Source organism: Lissotriton vulgaris, chromosome 4_1, assembly GCF_964263255.1.
Source record: "Lissotriton vulgaris chromosome 4_1, aLisVul1.2, whole genome shotgun sequence".
NCBI lineage: Eukaryota > Metazoa > Chordata > Amphibia > Caudata > Salamandridae > Lissotriton > Lissotriton vulgaris.
The window spans coordinates 2,076,793,271-2,076,808,726 of NC_141691.1; the positions used below are offsets into that span (position 1 = coordinate 2,076,793,271).

General features: G+C 47.8%; 1 protein-coding gene across 1 annotated transcript in view; it reads left to right on the top strand.

Annotated features, from left to right (window-relative positions):
• Nucleotides 1–362: 362 nt before the first annotated feature.
• Nucleotides 363–15,456, top strand: part of LOC147725056 (embryonic protein UVS.2-like) — an 80,925-nt gene continuing 65,831 nt past the window's right edge. Inside the window, exon 1 of the mRNA XM_086918153.1 lies at nucleotides 363–446. Coding sequence (XP_086774279.1) covers nucleotides 378–446 — 69 coding nt within the window. The 5' untranslated portion in view covers nucleotides 363–377. The remainder of the gene's footprint in view (nucleotides 447–15,456) is intronic.

Consider the following 15,456-nt stretch of genomic DNA (forward strand, 5'->3'; position numbering starts at 1 on the left):
TGCTGTTGTTTGAGGAGCCAAACCCTGAAGGTGCGCCTGTGTCCAATCCCAACTTCACCCTCTTACAGAAAGGACACAGACAACACGAATATATCACAGTGCAGGGACTGCCACAAACCCAATTTACCACACTTAAAACCTGCTTATTATTATCTTATCTCTGGCACCTCAGAGGCGATCCCAGGGCAGTCTCTCCAGGACAGACACACCTTGTGATCTGTGCAGAAAGAGACGTCATCCTTGGGGCTGAAGGCTGATTGGAGGATGCTCAGCCTCTTCAAGGTATATAAAGGACTGGGTCTAAGGTCAACGAAGCATCTCTCTGAAGGAAGAAACATTGTCTGGAGGTGACCTGAGCTCTGTTCCAGAACCAGAGAATGGACAGTCGAGCATGGACCCTGGTGGTAGTGTGCCTGGTGGGCACCTGCTGGAGCTTACCTGTACAGGTGAGACCCCTTTAACGATGGTATATAGAGCTGAGTGCAGGCACAGGTGAGACCCCCTATAACGATGGTATATAGAGCTGCATGCAGGCACAGGTGAGCCCCCCTTTAATAATGGTATATAGAGCTGAGTGCAGACACAGGTGAGACCCCCTTTAACAATGGTATATAGAGCTGAGTGCAGGCCCAGGTGAGACCCCTTAACGATGGTATATAGAGCTGAGTGCAGGCACAGGTGAGACCCCCTTCAACGATGGTTTATAGAGCTGAGTGCAGGCACAGGTGAGACCCCCTTTAACTATGGTATATAGAGCTGTGTGCAGCACAGGTGAGACCCCCTTTAACAATGGTATATAGAGCTGAGTGCAGGGACAGGTGAGACCCCCTTTAACAATGGTATATAGAGCTGAGTGCAGACACAGGTGAGACCCCCTTTAACAATGGTATATAGAGCTGAGTGCAGACACAGGTGAGACCCCCTTTAACAATGGTATATAGAGCTGAGTGCAGACACAGGTGAGACCCCCTTTAACAATGGTATATAGAGCTGAGAGCTGGTACAGGTGAGACCCCCTTTAACAATGGTATATAGAGCTGAGTGCAGGCACAGGTGAGACCCCTTTAACAATGGTATATAGAGCTGTGTGCAGACACAGGAGAGACCCCCTTTAACGATGGTATACAGAGCTGAGTGCAGGCACATGTGAGACCCCTTTAATGATGGTATATAGAGCTGTGTGCAGGCACAGGTGAGGCCCCTTTAACAATGGTATATAGAGCTGTATGCAGGCACAGGTGAGACCCCCTTTAACAATGGTATATAGAGCTGTGTGCAGGCACAGGTGAGGCCCCTTTAACAATGGTATATAGAGCTGTATGCAGGCACAGGTGAGACCCCCTTTAACAATGGTATATAGAGCTGAGTGCAGGCACAGGTGAGACACCCTTAAACAATGGTATATAGAGCTGAGTGCAGGCACAGGTGAGACCCCCTTTAACAATGGTATATAGAGCTGAGTGCAGGCACAGGTGAGACCCCCTTTAACGATGGTATATAGAGCTGAGTGCAGGCACAGGTGAGACCCCTTTAACAATGGTATATAGAGCTGAGTGCAGGCACAGGTGAGACCCCCTTTAACAATGGTATATAGAGCTGAGTGCAGCACAGGTGAGACCCCCTTTAACAATGGTATATAGAGCTGTGTGCAGGCACAGGTGAGGCCCCTTTAACAATGGTATATAGAGCTGTATGCAGGCACAGGTGAGACCCCCTTTAACAATGGTATATAGAGCTGAGTGCAGGCACAGGTGAGACACCCTTAAACAATGGTATATAGAGCTGAGTGCAGGCACAGGTGAGACCCCCTTTAACAATGGTATATAGAGCTGAGTGCAGGCACAGGTGAGACCCCCTTTAACGATGGTATATAGAGCTGAGTGCAGGCACAGGTGAGACCCCTTTAACAATGGTATATAGAGCTGAGTGCAGGCACAGGTGAGACCCCCTTTAACAATGGTATACAGAGCTGAGTGCAGACACAGGTGAGACCCCCTTTAACAATGGTATATAGAGCTGCATGCAGGCACATGTGAGACCCCTTTAATGATGGTATATAGAGCTGTGTGCAGGCACAGGTGAGACCCCCTTTAACGATGGTATATAGAGCTGAGTGCAGGCACAGGTGAGACCCCTTTAACAATGGTATATAGAGCTGAGTGCAGGCACAGGTGAGACCCCCTTTAACAATGGTATACAGAGCTGAGTGCAGACACAGGTGAGACCCCCTTTAACAATGGTATATAGAGCTGCATGCAGGCACAGGTGAGACCCCCTTTAACAATGGTATATAGAGCTGTTAGCAGGCACAGGTGAGACCCCTTTTAACAATGGTATATAGAGCTGAGTGCAGGCACAGGTGAGACCCCTTTAACGATGGGATATAGAGCTGAGTGCAGGCACAGGTGAGACCCCCTTTAACAATGGTATATAGAGCTGAGAGCTGGTACAGGTGAGACCCCCTTTAACAATGGTATATAGAGCTGAGTGCAGGCACAGGTGAGACCCCTTTAACAATGGTATATAGAGCTGTGTGCAGACACAGGAGAGACCCCCTTTAACGATGGTATACAGAGCTGAGTGCAGGCACATGTGAGACCCCTTTAATGATGGTATATAGAGCTGTGTGCAGGCACAGGTGAGGCCCCTTTAACAATGGTATATAGAGCTGTATGCAGGCACAGGTGAGACCCCCTTTAACAATGGTATATAGAGCTGAGTGCAGGCACAGGTGAGACACCCTTAAACAATGGTATATAGAGCTGAGTGCAGGCACAGGTGAGACCCCCTTTAACAATGGTATATAGAGCTGAGTGCAGGCACAGGTGAGACCCCCTTTAACGATGGTATATAGAGCTGAGTGCAGGCACAGGTGAGACCCCTTTAACAATGGTATATAGAGCTGAGTGCAGGCACAGGTGAGACCCCCTTTAACAATGGTATACAGAGCTGAGTGCAGACACAGGTGAGACCCCCTTTAACAATGGTATATAGAGCTGCATGCAGGCACATGTGAGACCCCTTTAATGATGGTATATAGAGCTGTGTGCAGGCACAGGTGAGACCCCCTTTAACGATGGTATATAGAGCTGAGTGCAGGCACAGGTGAGACCCCTTTAACAATGGTATATAGAGCTGAGTGCAGGCACAGGTGAGACCCCCTTTAACAATGGTATACAGAGCTGAGTGCAGACACAGGTGAGACCCCCTTTAACAATGGTATATAGAGCTGCATGCAGGCACAGGTGAGACCCCCTTTAACAATGGTATATAGAGCTGTTAGCAGGCACAGGTGAGACCCCTTTTAACAATGGTATATAGAGCTGAGTGCAGGCACAGGTGAGACCCCTTTAACGATGGGATATAGAGCTGAGTGCAGGCACAGGTGAGACCCCCTTTAACAATGGTATATAGAGCTGAGAGCTGGTACAGGTGAGACCCCCTTTAACAATGGTATATAGAGCTGAGTGCAGGCACAGGTGAGACCCCTTTAACAATGGTATATAGAGCTGTGTGCAGACACAGGAGAGACCCCCTTTAACGATGGTATACAGAGCTGAGTGCAGGCACATGTGAGACCCCTTTAATGATGGTATATAGAGCTGTGTGCAGGCACAGGTGAGGCCCCTTTAACAATGGTATATAGAGCTGTATGCAGGCACAGGTGAGACCCCCTTTAACAATGGTATATAGAGCTGAGTGCAGGCACAGGTGAGACACCCTTAAACAATGGTATATAGAGCTGAGTGCAGGCACAGGTGAGACCCCCTTTAACAATGGTATATAGAGCTGAGTGCAGGCACAGGTGAGACCCCCTTTAACGATGGTATATAGAGCTGAGTGCAGGCACAGGTGAGACCCCTTTAACAATGGTATATAGAGCTGAGTGCAGGCACAGGTGAGACCCCCTTTAACAATGGTATACAGAGCTGAGTGCAGACACAGGTGAGACCCCCTTTAACAATGGTATATAGAGCTGCATGCAGGCACATGTGAGACCCCTTTAATGATGGTATATAGAGCTGTGTGCAGGCACAGGTGAGACCCCCTTTAACGATGGTATATAGAGCTGAGTGCAGGCACAGGTGAGACCCCTTTAACAATGGTATATAGAGCTGAGTGCAGGCACAGGTGAGACCCCCTTTAACAATGGTATACAGAGCTGAGTGCAGACACAGGTGAGACCCCCTTTAACTATGGTATATAGAGCTGCATGCAGGCACAGGTGAGACCCCCTTTAACAATGGTATATAGAGCTGTTAGCAGGCACAGGTGAGACCCCTTTTAACAATGGTATATAGAGCTGAGTGCAGGCACAGGTGAGACCCCTTTAACGATGGGATATAGAGCTGAGTGCAGGCACAGGTGAGACCCCTTTAACGATGGGATATAGAGCTGAGTGCAGGCACACGTGAGACCCCCTTTAACAATGGTATATAGAGCTGAGTGCAGGCACAGGTGAGACCCCTTTAACGATGGGATATAGAGCTGAGTGCAGGCACAGGTGAGACCCCTTTAACGATGGGATATAGAGCTGAGTGCAGGCACACGTGAGACCCCTTTAACGATGGGATATAGAGCTGAGTGCAGGCACACGTGAGACCCCCTTTAACAATGGTATATAGAGCTGTATGCAGGCACAGGTGAGGCCCCTTTAACGATGGTATATAGAGCTGAGTGCAGGCACAGGTGAGACCCCTTTAACAATGGTATATAGAGCTGTGTGCAGGCACAGGTGAGGCCCCTTTAACGATGGTATATAGAGCTGAGAGCTGGTACAGGTGAGACCCCCTTTAACAATGGTATATAGAGCTGTATGCAGGCACAGGTGAGACCCCCTTTAACAATGGTATATAGAGCTGAGTGCAGGCACAGGTGAGACACCCTTAAACAATGGTATATAGAGCTGAGTGCAGGCACAGGTGAGACCCCCTTTAACAATGGTATATAGAGCTGAGTGCAGGCACAGGTGAGACCCCCTTTAACGATGGTATATAGAGCTGAGTGCAGGCACAGGTGAGACCCCTTTAACGATGGTATATAGAGCTGTGTGCAGACACAGGTGAGACCCCCTTTAACAATGGTATATAGAGCTGTGTGCAGACACAGGTGAGACCCCTTTAACAATGGCATATAGAGCTGTGTGCAGACACAGGTGAGACCCCCTTTAACAATGGTATATAGAGCTGTGTGCAGGCACAGGTGAGACCCCTTTAACAATGGAATTTAGAGCTGAGTGCAGGCACAGGTGAGACCCCTTTAACAATGGTATATAGAGCTGTGTGCAGGCACAGGTGAGACCCCTTTAACAATGGTATATAGAGCTGAGTGCAGGCACAGGTGAGACCCCCTTTAACAATGGTATACAGAGCTGAGTGCAGACACAGGTGAGACCCCCTTTAACAATGGTATATAGAGCTGCATGCAGGCACATGTGAGACCCCTTTAATGATGGTATATAGAGCTGTGTGCAGGCACAGGTGAGACCCCCTTTAACGATGGTATATAGAGCTGAGTGCAGGCACAGGTGAGACCCCTTTAACAATGGTATATAGAGCTGAGTGCAGGCACAGGTGAGACCCCCTTTAACAATGGTATACAGAGCTGAGTGCAGACACAGGTGAGACCCCCTTTAACAATGGTATATAGAGCTGCATGCAGGCACAGGTGAGACCCCCTTTAACAATGGTATATAGAGCTGTTAGCAGGCACAGGTGAGACCCCTTTTAACAATGGTATATAGAGCTGAGTGCAGGCACAGGTGAGACCCCTTTAACGATGGGATATAGAGCTGAGTGCAGGCACACGTGAGACCCCCTTTAACAATGGTATATAGAGCTGTGTGCAGGCACAGGTGAGACCCCCTTTAACGATGGTATATAGAGCTGTGTGCAGGCACAGGTGAGGCCCCTTTAACGATGGTATATAGAGCTGTGTGCAGACACAGGAGAGACCCCCTTTAACGATGGTATATAGAGCTGAGTGCAGGGACAGGTGAGACCCCCTTTAACAATGGTATATAGAGCTGAGTGCAGGCACAGGTGAGACCCCTTTAATAATGGTATATAGAGCTGTGTGCAGGCACAGGAGAGACCCCCTTTAACGATGGTATATAGAGCTGAGTGCAGGGACAGGTGAGACCCCCTTTAACAATGGTATATAGAGCTGAGTGCAGGCACAGGTGAGACCCCTTTAATAATGGTATATAGAGCTGAGTGCAGACACAGGTGAGACCCCCTTTAACAATGGTATATAGAGCTGAGTGCAGGCACAGGTGAGCCCCCCTTTAACAATGGTATATAGAGCTGTGTGCAGGCACAGGTGAGACCCCTTTAACCATGGTATATAGAGCTGAGTGCAGACACAGGTGAGCCCCCCTTTAACAATGGTATATAGAGCTGTGTGCAGGCACAGGTGAGACCCCTTTAACAATGGTACATAGAGCTGAGTGCAGGCACAGGTGAGCCCCCCTTTAACAATGGTATATAGAGCTGTGTGCAGGCACAGGTGAGACCCCTTCAACCATGGTATATAGAGCTGAGTGCAGACACAGGTGAGACCCCTTTAACAATGGTACATAGAGCTGTGTGCAGACACAGGTGAGGCCCCTTTAACAATGGTATATAGAGCTGAGTGCAGGCACAAGTGAGACCCCCTTTAACGATGGTATATAGAGCTGAGTGCAGGGACAGGTGAGACCCCCTTTAACGATGGTATATAGAGCTGAGTGCAGGCACAGGTGAGACCCCTTTAACAATGGTATATAGAGCTGTGTGCAGACACAGGAGAGACCCCCTTTAACGATGGTATATAGAGCTGAGTGCAGGCACAGGAGAGACCCCCTTTAACGATGGTATATAGAGCTGAGTGCAGGGACAGGTGAGACCCCCTTTAACGATGGTATATAGAGCTGAGTGCAGGGACAGGTGAGACCCCCTTTAACGATGGTATATAGAGCTGAGTGCAGGGACAGGTGAGACCCCCTTTAACAATGGTCTATAGAGCTGAGTGTAGACACAGGTGAGACCCCTTTTAACAATGGTATATAGAGCTGAGTGCAGACACAGGTGAGACCCCCTTTAACGATGGTATGTAGAGCTGAGTGCAGGGACAGGTGAGACCCCCTTTAACAATGGTATATAGAGCTGAGTGCTGAAGGACTGGGTTCTGTAAGACCCAGCGGTGCCAGGGCACAACACCTGAAACCTTCGTGGGTAACCTGCTCCGGCGTACAAATCACAGAGACACGGGACACTTCCTTCGGCGTCAAAGATTCAAGGTTTATTTGCTGCAGGGAACACAGAGATCACGACAAGTACACAGCGTGCAACTTGGGGAGACTGCTTCAAATTGGTTCTGTGAATCGCTCCTTTTATACAGTTTTTACCCATAGGATAACATTGAACACAAAAGTTTACAACCCGGTTCCCACAATTATCCCCCAGAGGGGTCGCTTTGGTCACTTTGAAACACATGAGGTCCGAAACATAAGTGCGGAAACATTTGGCGGTTCCCAATTGTAAAAACCCATCTTCCCACCATTAGCAAATTCCAATCGGCAGTAAAACAGATCGAAATAGGAACAAGGACAGGTGTAGAGGAAGACGGAGACAGTGGGGAGATCGGAAAGGGTGTAAAAGAGGAGGTAACGGGAAACACGAGATGCAGGCATCAAAGGGACGTGCCTAATGAAATGCACGGCTGAGACAATAAGCTCGAGCGGCAAGATGAGCCTCATGCGGCGTCATCTGCCTTACAGCAGCATCCCCCTCGTCATAAAGACACTTACAAAGAACATGTGTCTTCCGCAAATATCTTGGGAGTCCCAGGGTCGCGAAGCGGACAGCGTCCGTTCGCTGGCTACTTGAGGGCAAGAGACAAAATGGATGCCGTATCTAAAATGGAACCCGTGGGTACAGATGAAAAACCCACATAACAAATGAACGGTTTAAGCTAGCACAGCGAAACTGCGCACTCTTACTAAACTCGTCATTTGCGGTTCATAGATACCAGACTCGACCATATTCGTATGAGTCGAAAGCACCACTTACAATTGTCACGGAACCTCAGACGCTCCTTTTGCCCTCATGTAGGCAAGCACTAGTCGGAATCATATTCGATATTCATCAGACCATCGAGATGTTGCTGTAGCATAGCTCTGTCCAACCGAGTCCCTTTGGTAACAGATGGTTGTCTCATACACGTTGTAGCACAAAGGCCACATAAGGCAGGACCACACTGCACACAAAGGCAACACGTGAACAGGAACACTACCACAACTCCGATGATCATCAGAATTTTCCAACCCCAAGTCGACATCAGGCCCCAAAACCATCCTAGCAACGTCCAATCCCCTACATCCACGTGTATGGATTCGGAGATCTTATGCAACCTCGAGATGGCTTGATAAACAGTTGGAGTATTATCTGGAATAAAAATGCAGCAGCTCGAATGGATCACCTTACATACCCCACCACGATCTGCTAAGATGACATCTAAAACCATACGGTTTTGTAACGTCATAAGTCTCTCCGCCTGAAGTTCTGTGGTGATATTACCAAGGGCACTGGCAGTAATATTAGCTGTTGATTCTACCACTCGAGTCAACTGTCTCAGGTTCCTACTGTTAACCATAGGTCCCCAAAACGGGAGGAAACCCTTGAAAAAGTCTCCTGCCTCTTGACCGGCAGTATCCTCTTCGCTAACTACGCCTCGCACAACTCTAGTCTTGTGATAATCAGCATCTACAGTGAACGTCGGGGGCAACAAATTTGCAATGAAGCATGAGCCCATGAAGTCAGCGGGCAACCATGCATATGCACGATCATAACAAATAAAATATGTACCCTTGGCAGCCAGAAACACAGGGGATGAGAACATCGGCAGAATGTAATTTTCGGTGCAAGCACTTGCTCCAAGTCGGGCTTGCGATCTTCGGCCACGACCCATAAGACAAAAATTACCAGTGTGGGGTACGACCCATATTGGAGGCGAGCTTTTAAGCTGCTTTTCGCTAGTGAACACACTATATTCGCCTCTACTTAGGACCCTATAAGCTTGTACCTCTTCTTCAGGGATAAGCGAAGGATCATAGATATCGCTATCTAAATCCTCTATGGCTATCGACAAAGGCTTCTGATACGAGGTAGGACCAGAGTAGGGGGAACGTGGTTCTCGAATGGGGTGGAAACCCAGTGCGCTTCGAAACATTGTTTGAAATGCTCGAGCTGACCCTTGGGAACTATATGGTAACACCAGATATGGAATTCCCTTATCCGTAGTATGTGGCATCAACCCACACACCCAACAATTAGTAGTGTTAACCACTAACTGATGCTGATGGAGGAGCTGAATAAAGGAATTGTTGCGAAATTCTACACGTCTAGCCTGCTCGTGCTCCGGTAACATGTGAAAGGAATGTGGAGAAGCAGTAGAGGTAAGATTAGGGTAGGGAGTAGGAGTAGGTGTAGCGGGTAAGAAGTAAGACATCGTATAGTACACCCCACCCGCCAATAATGCAGAAGCAGTAAAAACAATACAAACAATTGGAATATAAAACATTTGGTACGACTGAGTTGCTGCAGCTTGAATCGATGCGCCTTAGCTCCCTCCAAATCATTCAGCTTCGAGAATGCCATTCCCTACGACCGTCCGCAACGTTTCTTGACGCACTTCGTTCTGTGTAGCAATAGTCAATCCCCAGGAGTTCCCAGGAACCGACGGTCTTTAACCTAGCGTCAAGACCTACTATCCAGAAGGAAGTACGCGCGCGGCCCTACGGCCTTCAATACACAATATGTATGTACAAGCACAATGTCTCTCAGCTATGGAAGTAAAAAAAAAATACAGGGAGGAAACTCAATATGTACAAAATTTCAATGATACGAATAGTCAAACTGATCACGGGAAATCGGGGATAATGCAGTTTTCAATTTCAGCAAAGCAAAAAAAATATTTTATTTGTCCTTATCGCGAGATCGCAAAGAATATCGATGTTTCCCAGGACGTGTCTGCTCGTCGAACAAAGGATCCGTTGAAGAGACAGCGTCCTGCTGATCAGTCGATTGTTCTGGACTTGAGCCCTTTGCTGACAATTGTTCAACGGTGTCTTTCTGCTGCGCTGAGGATTCTCCAACAAGCTGTGCGTCGCTAAAAGGCACAAACGCCGGCAATGTTTCTATTTCTGTTGACGCAATGCCTTTCCTTACCCACGGGTCTGCCGGCAAAGGGATAGGGACTCGCTTGGTGTGCGTAGCGTGCACCCAATTCTTGCGCCCCTCTAGACGAACGGCAGTCCTCGTGGCCAGGAGCACCTGGTAGGGTCCAGTAAATCTTGGGTCCAAATTGTTCTTTCGTGAAAAGTTGCGTGTTACCACCCAGTCTCCGGGCTGGAGCTGGTGGCCTGGACCCTCTGTCTGCGTCGGCAATGCGTCGTAAACCTGTTGATGAATTAACCTCAGTTTAGCAGTCAAGTCATGTAAATAGTCAATCAGCATTGGATACTCAAGATCAGAGAATATTCCTGGCCTAGGAACCCCCCACACATTCGCAGGACGGCCGAACACTATTTCGTAGGGGCTGAGCCCTATTCGGGAGTGTACAGTCGCCCTAGTTGACAGTAATGCTAAGGGCAAAGCGTCTGGCCACGAAAGACCAGTCGTAGCCTGAATCTTCGCTAGCTTTAGTTTAAGGGTGCCGTTGTACCCTTCAACCAATCCAGCTGACTGGGGATGATTGGCGCTGTGGAATTTTTGATTTATTCCAAGGCCCTTACACACACTCTTCATCACACTTCCAACAAACTCACTTCCATTATCTGACCACACGACTCTAGGCATTCCATACCGAGGAAAATATTCCTTCAGTAGGATTTTCGCAGTAGACAAAGCAGTATTGTCTTTGAGAGGATAGGCCTCGATCCATCGAGAGAATGCGCAAACCACAACTAAAACGTATTTCAGGTTATTGCATCGCTCCATATGGATGAAGTCCAATTGAATCACCTCAAAGGGATACGAAGGGGGAGCAAAACTGCCAGGAGGAGTTGGGGTTCCTTTGCCAGGATTGTACATCATACACACCATACAATTCTTCACCAATCGTTCAGCACATTTCGTAATGCCATCATTCTTCCACACAGGCGACAACAACTTACAAATACCTTTCGCGCTAATATGTGCTAACCCATGTGCCATTGTCACAACGGCCAGTACATACGCGTCAGGCAACAACCATCTTTTCTGATCTGACAAATCAATCCAACAACCACTCGCATCCAACTTTCCCGTACTTTCTTTCCACTTCGCCTTTTCAGTCTCGGTGGCCTCATTCTGAATTGCTTTCACGCTGTCAACAGTATCTTCACACATACTTGATTCTGTAGGCCACCTAACCGAACTCGTCACATACATTCGAGTGCTAAGGTTCCGGGCAGTCTCCTTAGCAATCTCATCTGCAAACGCATTACCACGACCAACATCATCCGTAACTTTACGATGCGCACTACACTTAACAATCGCAACTTGTGTAGGCAAAGTCAATGCATCCAAAAGATCGTTCACAAGCTGGCCATGCTGAATCTTCGTACCATGCGACGTCAGGAAACCACGCTCTCGCCACAATCGTCCAAAACTATGTGCTACACCGAAAGCGTACTGGCTATCGGTGTACACATTCACACGTTTACCTTTTGCTAACACACATGCTCTAGTGAGAGCAATCAATTCCGCAGCTTGGGCAGAATTTTGATTCAATCTTGCAGTTTCAACAACAGTATTCAACGTTACAACAGCATAAGCCGTCGTCACATCGCCATTCGGCAACTTAAAACATGACCCATCCACATACAGAGTGCCATCCGGATCTTCCAGTGGGGTGTTTTTAAGGTCCACTCGACCTTTCGTTTCTTCTTCAGTCCTCAAGTAGCAGTCATGTTCTGCTACTTCATCTGACTCTGCGCTAATTGGTAACAAAGTTGCCGGATTTAGGACATTACAACGTTTTATCTGAATATGGCTTGCCAAGAGCGTCAATTCGTACCCAGATAACCTCGCACTCGTCAAGTGCTGAGTCTTCGTACGATTCAACAGAGTATCGACTGCATGCGGAACCATCACCGTAAGCATATTATCCATGACCAATCCTGCTGATTGTCGGATAGAGACCGCAGCTGCCGCTGTTGCTCGTAAACAACTCGGCAATGCTCTAGCTACTGGGTCCAAGGTCGAGGAAAAATATGCACATGGACGCTGCTTACCACCAAAAGGTTGCGTTAAGACACTCAAAGCACAACCTTCCTTCTCGTGAACATATAGCGTAAACGGCTTGCTATAGTCAGGAGTACCTAACACAGGAGCCGAACACAATGAATCACGTAGTTCAGAAAAACTTTTCTGACATTCTTCCGTCCATGGTAAAGGAGTTGGAACATCCTTGCACGTAAGAGCCACCAATGGTTTCGCTAGCAATTAAAAATTAGGAATCCATTGCCTGCAGTATGATGTGATACCTAGAAAGGCACGCACATCTCTTTGAGTTTTTGGCACAGCCATTCGCGCAATCGCTGCAATTCGCTCTGGGGTCAATCTCCTTCCCTCCTTTGACAATAAGTGACCTAGATAGGTTACTTCTTGACAACAATATTGGAGTTTAGAAGGGGACACCTTATGGTTTAGCTCACAGAGATGTTGCAGTAATGATACCGTAGCTATTTTACAAATGTCCTGAGTGTCGGCAGCTACCAATAAGTCATCGACGTATTGGATTAAAGCCGCACCAACCGGCAACTGAAACGCATCCAGTTGACCCTTCAAGGCTTGACTGTAAATCGATGGACTTTCACAGTAGCCCTGAGGAGCGCGTTTGAACCGGAAGCTACGTCCACCGAGAGAGAAACCGAAAAGGTCCCTGCTCTCTTCGGCAATCGGGATGCTGAAAAACGCATTTTTCAAGTCAATCACCGAAAACCATGATGCAGTAGCTGGAATCAGAGTCAGGAGCGCCGTGATGTCAGGCACAACGGGAAATTGAGGAACCACAATTTTATTCACTTCCCGTAAATCGATAACAAAGCGATAAACAGGCGGTTTCGTAGGATCTGTACGTTTAAGAATGGGTAGTACAGGACTATTGCACACGTTTCCCCGAGTCTCCTCAATAACATCTTTCTCGATCAAATCATAGATGATCGCTAACAAAGCTCGTTCACCATCAAGGGAGATACGATACTGGGGAATACGTGGCAATCGCACATTCGATTTCAACTGAACAACATAAGGGGAGATATCAAGTAGGCCCACGTCATTTGGACCCGTCGCCCACAAAGACGCAGGAAGAGAACTCAATTCCGGTGGGAGCTTGTCGAGAGACAAGTACATGGGAGAGACAACCCTCTCTCCTAACGTAAGCTTTACACCCGCAGGAGAACAGTACAAAGTTGCATACAGACGTTTGAGCAAATCCAGGCCCAATAGATTTTCACCACAACCCGTGGTTAAAATCAGCGGAGCTTCTAGCTCACGTGGCCCAATTTGAAGGGGCAAAGGGCATGAAACTGGATTGCTAACGGGGGCGCCAGAGAATCCAACGGAAACATTTGTTAAGCCAGACAAAGGTGCGCCAGGGAGTTTCGAATGCATGATAGAACTTTTCGCTGCACCAGTGTCCAACAGAAAAGGCTCAACGACGCCCGATGTAGCAACTGCGACGTAAGGCCCTCTCTGATCAACCGGAACTGATACCACTCCCTCTCCTTGTCTTTGGCTGTCCTAGTAATTACTGTTGTCAGTTCCCTGATCGACGTAATAATCGTCTACATTGTACTGCGCAGATCGCCCTTGCGACGATCCACGTTGATCAAAACAGTTATTAGAATTAGATGAGTTATCTGAACGATCGTTCTGAGCACCACGACCTCTACCACGTGACGCCTGCTGTGAACCACCACGGCCTCCTTTAGACGAATTACCACTAGTACGTTCATTTAGAACAGGGCAGTTGAATTTAATGTGTCCCTCCTGTCTACAATAAGCACATTGATTGTACCCTAACGATGATCTTTGGGAGGAGGAATCATTACGCGGCTGCGACCGATTCGATTGCGACTGCGATCTATTTTGTTGTGAATTATTCTGATTTGACCGCGGAGGATACGCTTGTTGCAACAACACTTTAGTTTTAAGTTCTTTCGTCTTTTTGTCAGCACGGTCATTCTCTTCTTTCTCTCTATTCTCGTAATATTGTGCTGTAGCCAATATTTGAGCTGAGGTAGAAACTGCCCACGCACTTTCCGAATTCTTCAATTTATTGCTCAAGTCGGGCAATAAATTCGACACAAATTTATCCACGAACAACCTCTGTCCACCCTCAGTACCCATATCCTGTCCACTGTGGTCAATGAATGCTTCCTCAAACCTCGTAAAGAAGTCGGAAACACTCTCATCTTTCTTTTGCTTACAAGCTGACAATTTGTCCCAATTTACCCTCATAGCTGGCATAAGAGTCTTCATCAATGTTATTATACGCTGGGGAAGAGCAGTAATCAATTGGTCGGGTTTAGTAGCAGCCACTTGTCCAGCATCTGCCGCTGTGATGGCAGCCCAATCACCGCCTAATTCATTTGCGTGATCTTGGTGACGAATTTTAGCCCATACCGGTTGCGGTACAACGTTGCCAAACAACATATCGATATCGGCAAGATTCATTACCGTAGCATCTACTAGCTGCGATAATTCCTTATAATACCCAGTAGGATTTTTACGAGGATCGGGCAAAGATTGCTTCACCTGAAGCACTTCCGATCGTTTCCATGGGAGGTGTATCCACACTCTCTCGAAGTGCGCCACTACCGGAGGATTGGCATTAGCATCAGCTGGTATCCAAACCGGTGGAACTTCACGCATAGGATATTGGCCAGATTCGTCTAGTTGGTTTTCAATATCCTCAACAAACAATGCATGAGGTATGGGAGCAGGACGAAGAGATAGTAACCGTTCAATAGCACGTCGGACGTTAGTATCTACTATCAGTCCGTTTGCGAACTGAAGCCGAAGTTCAGACAGGGCGGTCAGCACCTCGTCAGGCGCATTGGCCGCTATCTGATCATGTAGGAACTTGCACATTTCTTCGAACACGTATCTTTGGGTTGGTATGTTGAATTGATGAAACGTTTCGAGGACAACACGAGGCGGATTTCTAAGGGGGTTTACCATCCAACCCATCGCCATATTATATAGCGCAACGCGTTCTCTGTTTCCAGGAAGCTGACTACGTCTCTGAGGACCATCGAAGCTAGCAGACCCATGAACAGGTCCGAGCGACTGAAAGAAACTGGCTGCAAGAGGAGAATTACGACTACGAGTAGAGGGAGAGAGATACGACACAGGGCTAACAAGAGAAGGAGTAGAAACAGTAGCAACAGCAGGGGTTAACAAAACAGGAGCAGTAGCGGGAGCAGGA